We start from the raw sequence: 16,843 nt of genomic DNA, 5'->3' as shown, positions 1-16,843 counted from the left end.
ACTGCTGAGCCATCTCTCCAGCCCCATAATTTAAAATGTTAAGAGTACAGAAAAATCATAAAGGTTTCCTTGGGTCATTAGTTTGCTACAACATGGAGCTACTAGAGGCTTCATCGTCTGGCATGAACACATGGTAGCATAATTGGCCATTTGTGTTGTTTGATTTCTTACAGACTTTATTATTGTGAAAATCTTTATCAACATTTCTTTGTATGCTTGTGTGGCTTCTTTTGTATGATAAATCATAGAAGAGGAAAGGCCATGTCAAAGGGTCAGATTTCTTTTGAAATGCTCACAGCTATTGTAAGGCTTGTTAGATAGGGAGAAATGGAAAATGGGGTCTGAGGACATGGGCTTGGTGATTGGAGAGATAGTTGGGCAGTTAAAAGCACTTGTTTTGGGCTGGAGAGATGGCTCAGCGGTGAAGAGCACTGACTGCTCTTCCAGAGGTCCTGAGTTCAATTCCCAGCAACCACATGGTGGCTCACAACCATCTGTAATGGGATCTGATGCCCTCTTCTGGTGTATCTGAAGACAACTACATTGTACTTATATATAATAAATGAATAAATCTTTTAAAAAAAAAAAAGCACTTGTTTTTGCAGAGGACCTGGATTCGGGTCTCAACACCAACATGGTGGCTCGCAAATCTCTGTCATTTCTGTTCCAGATGATGCGACTCCCACTTCTGACCTCTGGGCACCAGGCCCACATATGGTTCATATTTTTATATTCACATATGAAGATAAAGCACTAAAATATACAAAATAAGTGTAATTTTTGAGAGAATATGGGCTTGGATATCATGTAGACATTTTACTCTGTGACTTTCTAGTCACCCTCTCTAACCTCTCAGCTTGTTTCTTCCTCTGTCAATTGGATGGTGATGATGAGCATGGTGATTGCTATCTCAACATATAAGTGCTCAGTAATGGTAGCAATGACACAGTCGTTCTCTGGACACTTACTTCTTGGGTAAAGATGATGCTCATAGGTTTCTGATAACCAGAGTCACTAGGGGCACTTTGCCTGAACAGCCTGGAAGTAGAATGGCGTCTACTAAATTTACTGTTAGCATATCTCACTCTAATTGGCCCTTCCTAGTTCAGGAAATGCACAAAGGAAGCCCAGGGTCTCCATCACAGTGCCACTTCCAAGGAAACTGACAGTTCAGTGTGTCCAGGGCGAGGCTCAGGAGGAAGGCTTCAGAAGACAAACCCTGTAAATCCTAGCTGTTCCACTTTTGTTCCCTATAAACCCCCCTCCCCAATGTAGACCCTTCGCAAGGATGAAGGATTTTAAAGGGCTCCTGTTCAAGAGATTATGGGAAGAGGGAAACAGCTCTTCCCCACCAGCTCTCAGACTGCAGCAAGGCCTGTGACTCTATGGTCATATGAGCCCTATTCTCAGTAGGGATGTGTGAGAAGATGCACGGAGCCAGCTGTAGCTTTAGATGGAGAGTTAGGGTACCAGAGTTAAGGATACATGCATCCTCAGGGAGGGGAAAGATACCCCTGAAAGGACAATGAGTGGATACTTTGCTGAGATCAGCTTTACATGGGGAGCTCTCCCTGCCCCAACCCTCTCTCTGTAGGAAAGAAAACAGGCAACGGTAATTAGGTTCTATTTATATTTATTGCTGCTAATTTGTCTGTCTGTTACTCCTTATTTACATTCAACTCCTTTGCCCAAACTAGAAGTTATGGAAGTTGCGGTAGTAGATCAGAAGCATGCAGGTAGCCCTACCTGTGATGGGCACAGTTGAGCCTGCCTCAGGAAGGACTCCTCTTGTTATTGAAGTCAAAGGTACCCCAGTAACAGTTGTGATAATCTCCCGATCCTTTGGAGATTTTTAGCACACTAAAACTTTTAGCAGAGCATTGTTGGGTGTAGTGGAGCAGTCATTGCCAAGCAAAAGGTTCCCTTTGCTTCTGAAAATCCACATAAATGACCAAGCCTGGGTCCATACCCACATTGCAGGAGGCAGTTGTGACATTAGAAGCCAGTGGTTTGAGACCATCTTCAATCAGCCTGTGGGAAATCTCATTTGAAGGGGCCAAGAAACAGGTGGAGACACTTATCATATGAGCTATGGGCGTTGTCTTAAGTTGGGAAAAGGTGGCACAGTTTGGGTCACACGGGAAGGTGGAGCTATTTCATTGGAAACCCTAGGCCCTTCTAGCTTCTTCAAGAAGAGTACCACTGGTGTCCTGGGTAGCAGGCAGCTGGAGAGCAAATATTTAAAGGTACACAGTGTCAGCTGGTGGGACCCTCAGTAACTGCACATTTGAATCCCGACCAGGCTGAAGCCAAAAGAAACACAGACACAGTTCAAGTCTCCTGACTTAGTGGTCAGACCTCTAAAATGTTGAGAAGAATAGTGGTGACTGGGTGTGAAGCTTCTTTCAAACCTCATTTAAGGAATTCCAAACTCACGTATGTCCAACTGAGGTCCTTTGATAGAGCAAGTTTCCCCGAGGCTTAAAGAGTGGTTTAAGACTGGCTTGGTGTCCTTCTTAGAAGCAGTGTGACAGTGGTGTGAGGGTAAGAAGGTTTTGGGGGCCGTGAACCCATGGCATGGCTAGGTCCCTTGGTGCCCCACTTGTGCGGCCATAGTGGGAGAAAGGGAGGTGCCAGAAGGGGCTATACTGTCAGTCACTGATAGAGGGAGAGGGTCCAAAAGGCAGCATATATCTTTGGGCAGTCCCTTATCCACTCTATCTGAGCCCGTAGAATCCTGGCAGGGCCCTCAGCCATAAGCCTCCCTGGGGAAGCCGGGCCAGATTCTGCACCAGTCCTCTGGTCCTATGCCATTATGGGAGGCCACACCCATCTCTGCAGTCTCTGCAACTAGGGCTCAGCCTCGGCCTATGCGGTCTTCACTTCATGGTGCCCCAGCCAGGGAGAGACCCTGTAGCTGCTCCTCTGTGCCTGTCAGCTCCGCCTCATCACGGCCACTCTCTGAGCCCTCAAAGCAGCCAGAGTCACGTGGGATGTCCACCTTGGGTTCTGACACTGTGTGCAGCGCGGGCTCCTGGCTGCTCTCAGCGCCCTCTTCGGCCTCTTCACTGCCAGCTGCTGGGAACGAAGATAAAATGAAATGACTGGGTCTTAAACGGGATGGAGGTGAAGCTAGGGGTGGGATAGCAGGGTGTTTTCCGAAGCCCCTGGGGCCGGGTTATGGGCTGGGGGACCCTAGGCAAGTCTCTTGTAGGCAATCAGCTTTTCTGACTTCTACTTCTCTTCTCTCAACTTCCAGCATCCAAGGTGAATAGGAACTGTTCCCAGGCCCGGCTCAAACATCTCCAGCACTGAGCTGGGTCCAGGTAGCCTGGATCTGGACTCTGAGGCTATTATCCAGCTCCAGGCAAATGTCTTACTTTCTCTCACCTTAATCTCTCTTCTGATCCAAAAGGGAGATAGTCCTGATTACCTCTATGATTTATCTCCCTCCCGCCCCTAAATTTTCTAGGAAACACCAAGTGTGGAAAAGTACCTTCCTACTGCAAAGGGAGCTCTGGGGAAGAGTGTCATCAAGGTACAAACCTATGCCCACCCCCCTAAAGCCACTCACTGTCATAGTCCAGCAGCAGCTCTGCAGCTGTGAGCAGCTTGGCCCGGTGCTGAGGGTCCATGATGTTGAGCTCATTGAGGTGTGTTTCCCGCAGCTCTTTGAAGTCTTCCAGTGTCTGGTAGCCATTGAGCAGCAGGGTGGATGTGTGCTCCTGAGGATAGAGGTAGACCATCAGCAGTCTCCTTTATAAGTCACCCCTGCCTGGAACCTTTCCTCTGCACACAGCAGCTGTCCCCTTGACCCCATCCCCATGGCAGGTATGCTTCCATTGCTCCCAGATATTAATGCAAGTCCAACTCAAACCTCCAGGCCAATGCGCTCCAGCAGTTCATGCAGAGTCTTGGGCTTGGGTCTCTTGCTTTTGCTCTGTCGGCGACTGGGGCGTACAGGCCCCACGGCCTCCTCAGGTAGCACATCCACGTAGATGAATTTGAAAGAGCCTAGCTTGCCGTTCAGCAGGCCCAACCATGTGCCCACGGGTGGCTTTTCAATGATCTGGATCACATCTCCTTTCTGGGGGGGGGGTGTGGGTACGGGGTCAAGGAGAGAAGAAAACAGGGGAGGGAGGGGTCACTAGGCTTCTGCCGATGCATTCCTATTTTGGCTTTCTTTTGCTTTCTTTCTTAGATGGGCTTCTTTTTTTTTTTTTTTTTTTTTTTTTTTTTTTTTCCGGGGCTGGGGACCGAACCCAGGACCTTGCGCTTCCTAGGTAAGCGCTCTACCACTGAGCCAAATCCCCAGCCCTGCTTTCTTTCTTTATGGCTGAAGCCTGCCAGGCTCTGGCGGGACCCTGATGCCAACTTTACCTGCAGTTTCAATGAATCGTGGTCATAAGGGCTGGGAGTGAAGTCTGTGTGGACTCGGGCACGCCCACAGAAAGGCCCCGTGTACTGGGGAGCAGGTGACTCCTCTATGAAGCTTCCAGAGCCTGGGCCAGGGCTACAGAGTTCACTGCCTGTAGGAGATGACAGTGAGGAAGCATGTCTTTGTCTTAAGGCAGCTGTGCTAGGCAGTGCCTTCCAGGGACACTACCCGGAGCTCCCAAGGGAACACAGGCTGTATTAGCAGGAAGTGCAGAAGTGGTTTGGATCCATCCTTGTAGCCATTCTGGTGAATCGTAGCTTTCGACCTCTAGGGCTTTAGACAGTAAAGAGCTGGAGGGTTGGATCCTAGAGACTAAAGAATGAGCAAAACCAGGAAGCCTTTGGGGCCCAGCAAGGCCATGCCCTACTCAACAGGTGAGGCAATCAGAGGCCAGATAGACCACGTGACCTCCCCAAGGCCTCTCACTTATAAGTGGTGGGACTGGCTCTACTGTACTCCAGGTCTTAATCTCACTATACTGCTCCTTCCACAAGGGAAGACATACCTTGTGGGATTTCTCTATTTTATAAGACTCAACGTTTAGTAGCAAGGCCTTGTTGAAGACACAGGCATACTCGCTCTACTCGAGAAGGGCAGGATGGTGGGCATTTTAAGTGGATTTCAGTGGAAGGCAGAGAGATGTGTGTGTAGAGCCAGAGAAAGAGTGAAAAAAGTGGGGTGAGCTCGAGGGACTTCTTCATCCAAGGTACCTCAGGCTAGTCCCTGAACTTCTACATGTTCAGTGGTGCCACAAGCTCAATACACAGAGCTCTTGGACCGAGGAGGATGACTCTTAAGAACCAAACACTCTTTTCTCTGGACTTCAAGGTGGGATGTTTCAGATATTCAGGGGACTGTAGCATGTATGTCCCCTTGGACAGCTGAGGACAGGCTGGTTTAAGGGGACAATGAGGTTCTTCCTCTGCTCATGGGCCATTCCAGGCATGAGATAACAAGGAGAAACTACTTTAGGGCAGATCTGAGTTCAATGGTGGGTCACCTGAAAAGTCACTTAACTTCCTTGAGCCTCAGTTTCCACATCAACAAAATGGGGCCAACAGTATAAGTCCTATCAGGTTGGGATGAAGATTTAATGTGCACCGGGTTGAGAAGGTTCCAGTAAGTAGAAGACAAATACTCATTTCTCTCTCAACCCTTTCCCAGAAAAGCCCCTGGCACTGCCCCAGTCTAGTTCTTTCCTCCAGATTTGGCAGATGTCCATTTGCTTTCCCTACTCACCTGTTGATGTCTGGCGGCTGAGAGCTAGCAGCTCACGCTCCTCTGGCTCAGAAAAGGCCAGGGCCATTTTCTCAGGACCAGGGCTGTCCAGGCTGCAGTCTGGAGATGTTGGGGAAGCTGAACCCTCCTCCAGCGTGTCTCCCTGTAGAATGAGTGGAAGCCTTGCTGTGATTAACATAGGCCAAGTCCCCAGTGCAGTGGAACTGGGTATGAGCTTAGCACAGATCACAGTTTTGTGACAGGCACAGTGACCACATTCTGAGCCTTAGTTTCCTCTTTTGTAAAAATGGGGTTGACAGACCTAGTTTCCCTATGTTACAGAAAGAGGCCCTCAGGGCACTGAGAGGACAGGGTTAGTTAGCTTCTGGTTCTGATAGACAAGAAGAAGAGACCAGAGCAGCTAAGATTGGACTTGGGGCTGTTTTCATGACCCAGTCAGGCAGACAATTATGTCAGAGAGCAAATGTCCACATTCTTGTGTGCCAGGCTGCCCTGCCATTTCATTTAATCCTCCAGGTAATATCCGAAGGTAAGTGGTGTGGGTGGCCTGAGTTTTAAGATAGGTAACTTTGCCAAGGCTGGTGGGAAACAGGCTGCCTGACTCCAGAGCTCCCCACACCTCAAGTCAGTGCATCTGAGTGATGCTGTTCTCTTAGACTAAAGAACTGGTTGATTTGCCACTTCCTATGTTGGGAATCTGCCCCATCAATGGTCAACACCTGGGAACAATTGCATGTCTGCCTCTAGATGAGTCGTCAGAAGAGATATCTAGGTTATTTCCGTTACATAGATACTTACACACACACACACACACACACACACACACACACACGTCAGTAGCATGTGTAAGAGTAACAGGTTGTGCTGGAATTAGGAGATGATGGATTTTGAAGATTTTTAGCATCGCCTTTGTTCTAGCTATTTTTATGTCAACTTGACACAAGTTAAAGTCATCAGAGAGGAAAGAGCCTCAGTTAAGGAAATGCCTCCATGAGATCCAGCATTATCTCAATTAGTAATTGATGTGGGAGGGCCCAGCCCATTGTGGGTGGTGCCATCCATATGGCTGGTGGTCCTGGGTTCTGTAAGAAAGGAGACTGAGAAAGCCATGGGGAGAAAGTCAGTAAACAGCATCCCTCCATAGCTTTTGCATGCTCCTGCCTCCAGGTTCCTTCTCTGTCTGAGTTCCTGTCCTGACTTCCTCTGATGATGGACTATGATGTGAAGGTATAAGCTAAATAAACCTCTTCCTCCTCAAGTTGCTTTGTTTTGGTCATAATGTTACATTACAGTAATGATGACTCTAATTAGGACTACCTTTGTTTTTAATAGAATATATGTGGTTTAAAGCGCGCTCTCTCTCTCTCTCTCTCTCTGTGTGTGTGTGTGTGTGTGTGTGTGTATGTAAGTTGTATTTTTAACAACTGCCTTGCAAAATTCTTGACAATTAACCAACTGCTCTCACAAGCTAGTTGAGCTTGCTCCAGTATACAAGGCTCTTATAAGAGCCTTAAGTACAAGCAGTTCACTGTGTGCTCTAAGCTACGGGGATGTTCCTGCCCCTTAGTTCTCTGTATCACCTTCCTCCTTGGGGATGAAGTTAGCAACCTCCATTTTCTTTACAGTTTTTGAGTTAAAGATGGTTCAATTGATCTATTTATCTTTCTTTTAAAGATTTATTTGATTTTTAAAATTACACACACACACACACACACACACACACATGTGGATGGGATGTTCTTGGTGGGTGTATGCATATCAGTGCAAGTGCCTTGGGGCATCCTGAAGAGGGCCTGGGATACCTTTGGAGCTAGAATTACAGGTGATTTTCAGTCACCTACCATTGTTGTTGGGAAGCAATCTCCCGTTCTCTGAAAGAGCACTGTATACTCCTAACTGCTGAGCCACCTTTTCCGCTCCACAATCTGTTCGACTTTCTGATGGTTACAAGAGTGATATCTCATTCAGTGGGAACCACACTTTAAATCAAATCTTGAATTTGGATCTTTGCCCAGCTTGGCACTATGGAGTGTGAACCTCTCTGGTGATGCTGGGTAGCAGCAGCAAGTCATAGCTCTCCATGAGCCATCAAATCGTGAGGGGAAGCAAGTGACGCTCTGCATGGGGCTATGGTGTTAAGCTTAGTAGTGTTGGTTAGGTTACGGGCTATGCCTTCTCCACTTATGGCATTGTGAACTTATGGCTTATCGGGATGCAACCACATGGTAAACAGGAGAGCACCGGTATTTTTCTCTCTATTTTCCTGGAATCCGTCCTCCTTAATCAATCCCAGGGGCTTCTTCCAATCAAATTTTGAATTGGATACATAAGGCTCAGGAAAGCTCATCTTCCTTTCAGCTTTTCATCTCTCTAGGAAGCTTCTGTTGCCCAGACTTTCATCTTTCCTCAAACCCAATCCCTTCCTAGCCAACCTCCTGCTTCCCGGGCTGGCAGTAAACCCCCTACCCCCACCCTCCAAAATCACCTCCATGAGGACATCCTATCTGCATTGAGCAGCATCCACATTGTGGTAGTGACTATTCAGGTGATCATGCTCTCTTTCCTGCCAGAATGGCCTCCTTAACCCTCCTTGGTCTCAGCCCACCCTTGGATTCCAGGCCTTACCATCTCCTCTGACAGGGCCTTCACCATCATCTTGCCCATCTTCCTGTTCATGGTTCTGGAAATGACTGCCCTCCACTTCTTTCCCAACTTTTTGCCACTCTTCCCAGAATCCTCTGGGGTAAGAACACCTGAGTCATCTTCTGGAATCTGCGACAACAAAAGAAGAGGTACAGGGACTGTGGTAACCCTGGCTTGGTTCCAGGTTTTGGTATACAAAGAAATCTCCAGGATCCTGAATTAGTTGGAGGTGACTGGAGAGAGTCACCTCATCCCCATTCTCACCAGACCCAATCCTATTCTCAGCTTTATTAATTTGTGATTTAATTTGCTTTCTGCTATGTAATTAATACATGTAGGATTTGGGGGCACAGGCATTTGGTGCCCAGGAGAAGTGGCACTGTGTTCAGAAAGCTTTGTAATAATACTAATCCCTCGTGTTTCCCCTTTACTCTGCCACCCCCTCTTCCCAGACTCAATCGACTCCAAAGAATCTCTGAAACTCACATTATCATCCAGGTTAAATTCTTTCTCGCTCACCACAGGGGAGCTGGGCTTCGATTTGGCAAAGTCCTTGAAGCTGCTGGAGCGCTGAAGTGAGAGCTGGAAGAAGCAGATGCTCTAATCAGTAGTGCTAAAATGACTGCCTCAGGGGTGGATCGCTTCCCCCTCTGGGCACACACGCCCACACCAGGGCTGGGCAGAACAACATAAACCCTGAGGCAAAGGGACAAGATGGAACTTTCTTCTATCCCTAGCTCCAGATCAATTGACTTCTGGAGTCAAGTGCTTCATACCTCAACTAAACCCAAATTTCCACTACTGAACTTTGGTCAGAGTTTGGCTTGAAAGATTTAATGGGTCAGAGTCTATGTACGCTTTAGCATATACGGAAGTACCAGAAGGGAACTGGGTTGAAATGCCTTCCAAAAGCGTGCCTCTGGCCTCCACACTGCTTGTGCACTGAGCCAGGTTACTAACACAGTGTGGAGTAAACACATCCGGGCCAACGACTGATGAGCTCATGTCTCAGGAAGAGAAAGACAATCCCACCCAGATGCTTTCATGACACTTTCGAGAAAAACCACAGGCTTACTTATAGAAGGCGCCCATGGATTTGCTTCATAAATGATTGGAGCTAATTCAATTTAAGAAAATCCATCATTTTTTTTTCTCTTGATTCATCTCAGCTTTTATCCTGAGCCACAGATGTGAGAGCCTGGCAACTGTTGACTTCTGCCAGTGTTTGGACTTTGAGGCATGGCCTGTTGTTTGTGTGGATGAGACTATCTGCAGGAAGTGATCTTTAACTGTATACACATGTACATGCTAAGATACCAGCCAGATGACAGGACAGAACAGGTAACTGGGGTAGCTGCAGGCACAAAGAACTGAGGCAAAGCCTGTGTCATGATAAACAGACAAGACTAGAAGACACACACAGGAACCAGGGTTCACAGATGGCCAGACAGATAGAGTGGGGATAGACTACAGACACCCAAGATAAGAGCTTGAGGAACCAGAGCTCTAAACCCTGACTAAAGCTGAAGGTTTCACATCCTTCTTCCTACGAACTGGGGGTGTGTCCAGTGACAACCCCCTGCCCCAGGGCAGAGGACAATATCACCTGCCCTTCAACAAGTGTCATTTGTCCTAACTCCTACAAAATGCAGTGTCTGGTACTTTTTCTGGGTCTTGACCAAAGCTGAATCAGCAACTGGGTTTCAGGGTCATGTATTCCTAGAGGTAGTTGACCAGAAACTAGGTCAGCAGTCAGGCCAAGCAGAAACTAGCTTCATCCGGCCACGTACGTACGGTGCCTGGAGCCCCAGTCAGTGATCTCCCTTTGTGATGGAGACCTGGAAAGCCAGGCTGTGAGTATACACAGAAGAAGGTCTGACCATGTGGTGATTTCCAGGATGGCCATGCATCTCCTCTGTCCTTAGCACCCGCCCACCCCCTTCTTCCCTCTTTTTCTTTCTTTCCCCTCTCTCCTCTACCTTGCATCTATTTCCTTCTCTTGTATAGTAGGATTCAGCTGCCTGGATGACTTCCCTCTCTTATTGCATGGGAAAGAGGGAACAGAGAGAGGGTGGGCACCAAGCTGGCTTGGGCCCAAGGAGAGCAGGCTCGTTTGCTATTTATGGCCTGATGGGGCCTATTGTGGCCTTCCCTCCATAACTGCTTAGCCTTGTCTCCAGACCAGGAGGCTGAGAGTCGCCCCTGAAGCCCCAGGGACTTTCGAGGCTGAAAAGCGAGCAGGAGGGTAGATGTGGGGTAGGAAGTAGCCTTTGTTAGGGAAGAGTAAACTCATTGCTGGGCTGTTCTCTAATCACAGCTCTTTTCCTGGGGCCTTTTCCTGTCATTAATCTATAGTCTGGGAGGTTGGGAGGAGAGGCCTTTGACTCCCAGGGTCTTGGGATAGCTCCTCTGAGTTTAAGTCCAAAGCATGAGGAGACAACCCAAAAGGGCCATAAAGATGATTCTGGGGCTTGGGCCCAGCTGGCCACTCCTTAGTCCAAGTGAATGAATGATCAAATATGTCAGGCACATATGCTCTTTAGGCTATTGATAGCAAGAGTCAGCTAAGGTGGCTTTTTAACCAGTCCTTCCTCCATTTTCAGGGTCGGTCCCAACCATCCTGGCTGATCTTTGCTCACCCTGGGAGAGTCCAGCCTAGAGATGAATTGAGATCCATGAGCTTATTGTTATTATTATTATTATTATTATTATTATTATTATTAATTATCATCATCATCTGTGTTCCCTTTGGGGTCAGACTTAGCTAGGAGTTACGCAGGCAAGTGCAGAAGCATCGTGTTTAAGGAGAACATGTGAACCTCTTGGAAGACCTCACATGACTTATTTAACCTTTGAAACCTCAGTTTTTTCTTTTCTTCCACTGAGCAGCTGTGTAAGTTACTATTTTCTCTGTGCTGTTGTTTCCTCATTGGTAAAACGAAGACAAGAACGTCTGCTGCACCGAGCTGTTGTCAAGTTGAACCAAGTAGCCATTAGTGCTGGGAACGTCATCTGACACATCTGCCCTTCCTGGAGCGCTGGTTTATGTCTAGCCTCCTGTATGACCCATTTACAAACTCTTCACCTGGACACGTCCCCACCTAAAACACCCTATACTTCTAGCAGTTGCCAGAGAAATCCACTTTAGATTCAGTTTACCTGGAGAATGGATTAACTATATCAGAATCATACAGGAGGACAGAAACCAGCAGTGCACTGATCTCAACTATTTTCTTTATTCCAAAAAATATGACTAAATCTCACCAACACACAGTTGATGAAGACGGCTCGGCTTCCCCCAAAAGTTTGACCCTTGATTCTCCCTATACAAAGTTCAAAGCACAGAGGGACCCATTTAAGCTGCTGGAACTCAGGGAAGTGGTTACCCTTAGGGAGGAGGGTATGTAGTGACAGGTAGGGTTGTGAGAGAAGTTTCTGGAATTTCAGAAATGTGTTATTTCTTGAACTGAGTGCTATCTATTTTAAAGGAAACTCACCATATGGATATCATACTCAAAAAATGGTTCTGCCTCTATTTTCAAAGGCAGCAGCCCTACAGAGATCCTCTATGATCACCCCTCATTTCCCAGTGCTCCAGGTGGCTCACTTTTCCTGCATATCCCCTGAATTGCCCTCTGAGTTACTTCACTAGTCCATGCCCTAGCCTCTATGTGTATGTGAAGCCATCATAGAAACTCCCACCCATATACCCAATAGCCTGCCAGGTTCTTGACATGTGACCACAGCCTATCCCAGCATCATCAACTCCATATTTTATCCCCAGCTCTCCGTGGAGGAAATGGAGATGCACAGAACTTAAGTGTTCTAGGCAGAGTCCCATGGCTGCTTGTGGAGACACAAGAGCACGGCATTCCTAAACACAGGTCTGGGACCCTGGAAGGTCACGTGATTACCATGCTTGTGTCAACTCACAGCTGCTAGTGCAGTAGCTCCTGCACCAAGATAGAAAGGGACTGGGTATAGGCACTGTTTGCCTGAAGCCTCCAGGACAACATGCGGGGGCAACTGTGGAGGAAAAACATTGGAATGGGCTGAGGCAGGAGACGGGATATTCCTCCCCTTGGAGCTAGGAAGCATTTGAATGACAGTGAGAACTAGGGGTATTCTGAAGGGATGTAATAGTGGGTATGCCCATGGCTGTTCTGGGAGGCAAAACAGAAGCCATGGAAGGTCCTTGGCAGCCATGCCAAGGGATGTAGACATTCTCCTATAAGATGGGGAGCCCCCAGTTGAATATTATTTATCTATAATGTGCAGGATCAAAAGTATTCCACATTTCAGATTTTGCTTTTTGAGACAGTGCCTCAAGTAGCTCAGGCTGGCCTCTAATTTTCTATGTAGCAGAGGATGACTAATATTCATTACATGCTACAAGTCTATGGCTGCTGTACTCAGTTTACATGGTGCTGGGTATTGAATGCAGAGCTCTGTTCTAGGCAAGCATTCTAATGTTCTCATATTGGGGAAGAGAGAAGAAAGAGACTGGAAGATACATCATTTGCCTTTCCAATTTAAACAAAATCAAATATTTGCATATATAATGAGCTATTTTGGCAATGTGACATCGGAACACGAATTTCCTATAGTCCTTATATACATAGCTAGAAGGTAATTGTATAGAGCACTTATAGTGTGCCTTGCCTGTGTTTCGACTGTGACCCTTCACATGAGGTCAGGTTTTCTACTTGTGGCATCATGTTGATTTTCAAAATCCTTCAGAGTTTGGAGCATTTCAGATTCTTACAATAAGGCTTCTCAACGTGTAGTGAGACTAAGAGCATGCATTGTTGGGGTGTTACTCTAGACCTGTTACATGAGGACCCCCCTCCATGGGAAGCAATGTTCTCATATTGGGGAAGAGAGAAGAAAGAGACTGGAGGGAGGCGACAACCTAGTGCTTGAATATGAGCCTAGGTTCCTTTGCATTTCCCCTGGAGGGAGGCTAGAAAACGGATTCACTGGAGAAGGGCTAGCTTTCGAGAAGACAGGTCTAGAACAAATCCCTCTCCATTTCTTAGACCTGGACATAGACGTTTGATGGAAGTAAGAGCAAAAGGAAAGTAGTTTGAACTTGAAGATGACGCAAGCGCAGCTAAGGGAAAATCCCTCCCACTCGGGAGCATCCTTTATGAACCACAGCAGGTACCATGTGCTGGACCCACTATAGCTAAGGCCTGCTGCCTCTCTGTTCTGTTGGCTTGTCTCATCTCTCTGTCCACAACTCTCTGGGTGATCCTCGCAGAGTTCTTGTACTGGAGGCCTGAATCTTGGGTGTGTCATTCTCTCCCAGTGCTTTGGAGATCAGTTAGGGGACAAGGGGATACAGAGAGAAGGAGATAAGATTCTGAAATTCAGGGGTTGGGGATTTGGCTCAGTGGTAGAGCGCTTGCCTAGCAAGCGCAAGGCCCTGAGTTCGATCCCCAGCTCCGAAAAAAAAAAAAAAAGATTCTGAAATTCAAATAAGATTCTGAGTTCCTGGCTTGGAACTCGAGAAATGTCACCAGTCAGAACGTCCGGTGTGAAATCAGTATATACGTGTCACTACTCTGGGATTGCAGTGAGAACTCAGCAAGCTAAGCTGTGACTAAAGCACAGAGTGCAGCACATGGCCACTGACAAGTCTTCCCTCAGTGTGGCCCTCCATGACCTTAGGGCTTGCTTCCTGTGCTTCAAGACTGGGGCCTTGGTTTATCCTTTGCTGTGCCTTCTCTATCTGGGCTCATGCCAAAACAAGCACCCCTTTGTAGGCAGAAGCACACATGTGAGTGAGTGCTCTCACAACTATTATTCCAGTGAGCCCTACCTCCAGAGATCACCTTTTCTTTCAGAGGTGAAGAAACTGAGGCCCATGGGAACTCTAGGAAATGTCCAGGGTCCTATGGCAGAATGGCAGGATTCTAACTCCACTTTCTCTTCCCTCTCCCTCAGTACTTTTCAGTGGCTGAAGGAGGAAAGGAAGCAGGAACAGGAGGGAGGAGCTTCCTTTGTCTGTGTGTATTCCCTTCTACCACACACCTCAGTTTCCAAAGGGACTTGACTTCAGTCATCTGGCAATCAAAGACGGAGCTGGCTACTGTTTCTGGGCCTTGGGATGATGCCACCTCTTCTGGAAGTTTGGTTGTACTAAGGGCATTTTTATAGTATGGGGCTTGGGTGTGTAAAGGCGAGCTCGTCTTGCCTCCGGGAGGCTGCCAAAGGCTCTGGCAAGGGTGAGGTGCAGTTTGTGTGGACTATTCTTTCCAAAGGGATGTGGACTACAGACTTTTCTAGAAGAAACCTGGAGGAATTCCCAGAGGCCCATCTGCCAAATGCAGAATCTGGGTAACTGGAGCCAAGAGAGGAAAGGGATTTCTTGTTCTGTGTGCCTTGGGGCACCTCTGTCTGAGGTAGCACAGGGCCCTAGTGTCAGCTCTTTCTCAGACTCTTTCCTTCAGCTTGATTCTCCTGTGGTTTGGGGCCTACCAGGGTCTATATAGCAGTCTCTGTTTTTCTCATGAGCTTGAGAGCAAGGGGAAGTGGCTTTGCTCTTGAGGAGTGACAGCCAATGACAAGCCTTTGGGGCCTAGTTTTGGCGGGGGGGGGGGTGGGGGGTGGGGTGACAAGGCACTGTGTGAATATTCGCAAATCTCCCCCTCCTCCACCTACCACCATTGCAACCTTAGAGAAGCAGCTGAAGTGGAGAGAGTACAGCCAAAAGTGGCAGCCACCCAGATCCTGAGAGATGGGACAGGATGCACACCTCAGTGCTTTGAGCCTGTCTCTTAGTTGTCACCCACTACCTGGGAACTGTTCTGACAAGGGGGCATCCCCCACAGTGTACCTGAGTTGAGTTCCATGGGAAAGTGGCTAGAGCACTGCAAGAGCTGTGATTATGGTGCTTGGATCTAGTCAGGCCTACTTTGAAATGGTCCTGTGGTCTACTTAGACAAGCAGACCGGACAGGCTGACTGCTGGGAGAGTCCTACCATAAAATGAACTCTCTATATACAGCCAAAGAAACCTGGATATAACAGAGTCTTCAAGAATCAGTCTAGCTGCTGTCTCAGGAAGATGAACACTTCAGCCATTTTTTGACAGCTACCTTCCTTCCTGGACTTTGAGATCTCTCTCCCTCCCCCAACGAACTTTTCCTCCTTAGCTCTCACACCTACTCACCATGTATGTCATCAGCTTCATTTCTCATTTTTCATAAGTTCTCCTGCCCAGAAAGAACCTGTTTTACGCCCCCCCTTAATTTCACTGCATTTTGGTGGGTCCTTTTCCTGAGTCTGAAAATTATCTACGGCTTCATCTCCAGTGGCTTGGGGAGCTGTAGAAGATGTGAGCCCAGGTGACAGTGGCTATGACTCCTGCCAAAGAGTAGGGAGTCTGTGGGCACCTTGGCTGGGTAGGCTAGTAGGGCCCCTGGAATGAGATGGCTCCCCGAGGACACATTTGAGTTGACGCGATACAAATTCAGAGTTAAGGGAGGCAAAATTAATTATGCTCTTTGGCTTCAACTTGAACACTATATTTTATAATTCTCAAACTGAAGTCTGTGGATTTAACCCTTAAGTTCTTCAGTCCATAATTCTAGACTCCCAAAAGCCCAACTCATAGCTCTATATTCCAGAGTTTACAAAGTATCTTCCGTACTCTTACTACTCTAGTGAGCATTGAGCCCCAAGCCCTTGCTTTGTGGAAGAGCGTAGCGGAGAGTAGGAAGGAGTGAGCGCTCCAAGATGCTCCTCACCTTTTTTTTCTGAGTAGGCTCCTTGTCACTAGCGTTGGAGGGTTTGCGACGCAACATGGTCCTCTACAGAGATGGCACTCCTGCTCTGTTCTTCAAGGTGTTAAGACGCCAAAGTCTCTTGCTAAAGCCTCCCCAGCAGCAGCCAGGTGGCACGGCATAGACCGAGCCTTGGGCTGCTACTCTTACTGCTGCAGTAACAGCTTGGGGGTGCGGGCCATGGACACCCAGCAGTAGCAGCATACAGGAAACTTTGCCACGTGACCTGCTCTTACAGCAATCATGGCCCCTGCCGGCCTCTAGGGAGGAAGGAAGTCCCAGCTTCAGTCTCTAGAGATTCTGATGCAGACAGATCTTGAGTTAAACAGTCAGAGAAAAGCCCCAATCCTGTTGTCTCCGGTCACCCATTACAGTCCTTTTACATTCTGGCTTATTCAGGCTCTAGACTCACTGACTAAACTTCAGAAATCAGAAGGTGAACAATCTCTCTGCCTGTTGAGTAAATGCCCCCAGTCAATTTGCATCTTCTAAGTCATTACTGTGATCATGATTATCATTACTGTCACCCCTGTGGCCATCATCTTGATGGTCACTACTGCTACCATTACCAGATAGCCACTACTCCTACCATGTGACACCCCCCCCCCACAGCCATCATCCCTCCTACCATCCCGATTGCCATCAGCATAACTTAGCTATGATTGGTAAAGCTCTCATCTCTCAGATATTTCTACTTTTTCATCATCTTTATAGCAGTCACCTTTACAGATACT

At 47.6% G+C, this 16,843-nt stretch overlaps 1 protein-coding gene across 2 annotated transcripts; it reads right to left on the bottom strand.

The window, feature by feature from the left end:
- Positions 1–1,616: 1,616 nt before the first annotated feature.
- On the bottom strand, positions 1,617–16,325 carry Sash3 (SAM and SH3 domain containing 3). Of its 2 annotated transcripts, none has more exons than XM_087600197.1 (8): positions 16,074–16,325; positions 8,807–8,902; positions 8,303–8,449; positions 5,678–5,819; positions 4,381–4,529; positions 3,878–4,087; positions 3,575–3,725; positions 1,617–3,078 (listed from the first exon to the last, which is right to left on the bottom strand). In XM_087600197.1, the coding sequence occupies exons 1-8, from the start codon at positions 16,128–16,130 to the stop codon at positions 2,885–2,887; spliced, it is 1,146 nt and encodes a 381-aa protein (XP_087456323.1). In that variant the 5' UTR covers positions 16,131–16,325; the 3' UTR covers positions 1,617–2,884. The 2 variants fall into 2 exon arrangements, with proteins under 2 accessions (XP_087456323.1, NP_001128464.1); NM_001134992.1 differs by having other exon boundaries at positions 1,617–3,075; positions 16,074–16,280.
- Positions 16,326–16,843: the final 518 nt, after the last annotated feature.

Source organism: Rattus norvegicus, chromosome X, assembly GCF_021556685.1.
Source record: "Rattus norvegicus strain SHRSP/BbbUtx chromosome X, alternate assembly SHRSP_T2T, whole genome shotgun sequence".
In the NCBI taxonomy this organism is placed as follows: domain Eukaryota; kingdom Metazoa; phylum Chordata; class Mammalia; order Rodentia; family Muridae; genus Rattus; species Rattus norvegicus.
This window is presented reverse-complemented; position numbering and strand designations above follow the sequence as displayed.

Bases quoted from the DNA above. Each gene is read 5' to 3' on its own strand.
- Sash3 (XM_087600197.1), bottom strand. From the start codon at position 16,130: ATGTTGCGTCGCAAACCCTCCAACGCTAGTGACAAGGAGCCTACTCAG. The intron at 8,903-16,073 runs GTGAGGAGCATC...TGCTTCTTCCAG, and splicing joins AGCCTACTCAGAAAAAAAAG to CTCTCACTTCAGCGCTCCAG. The intron at 3,079-3,574 runs GTGAGTGGCTTT...CTTCGTTCCCAG, and splicing joins GCTGCTGCTGGACTATGACA to CAGCTGGCAGTGAAGAGGCC.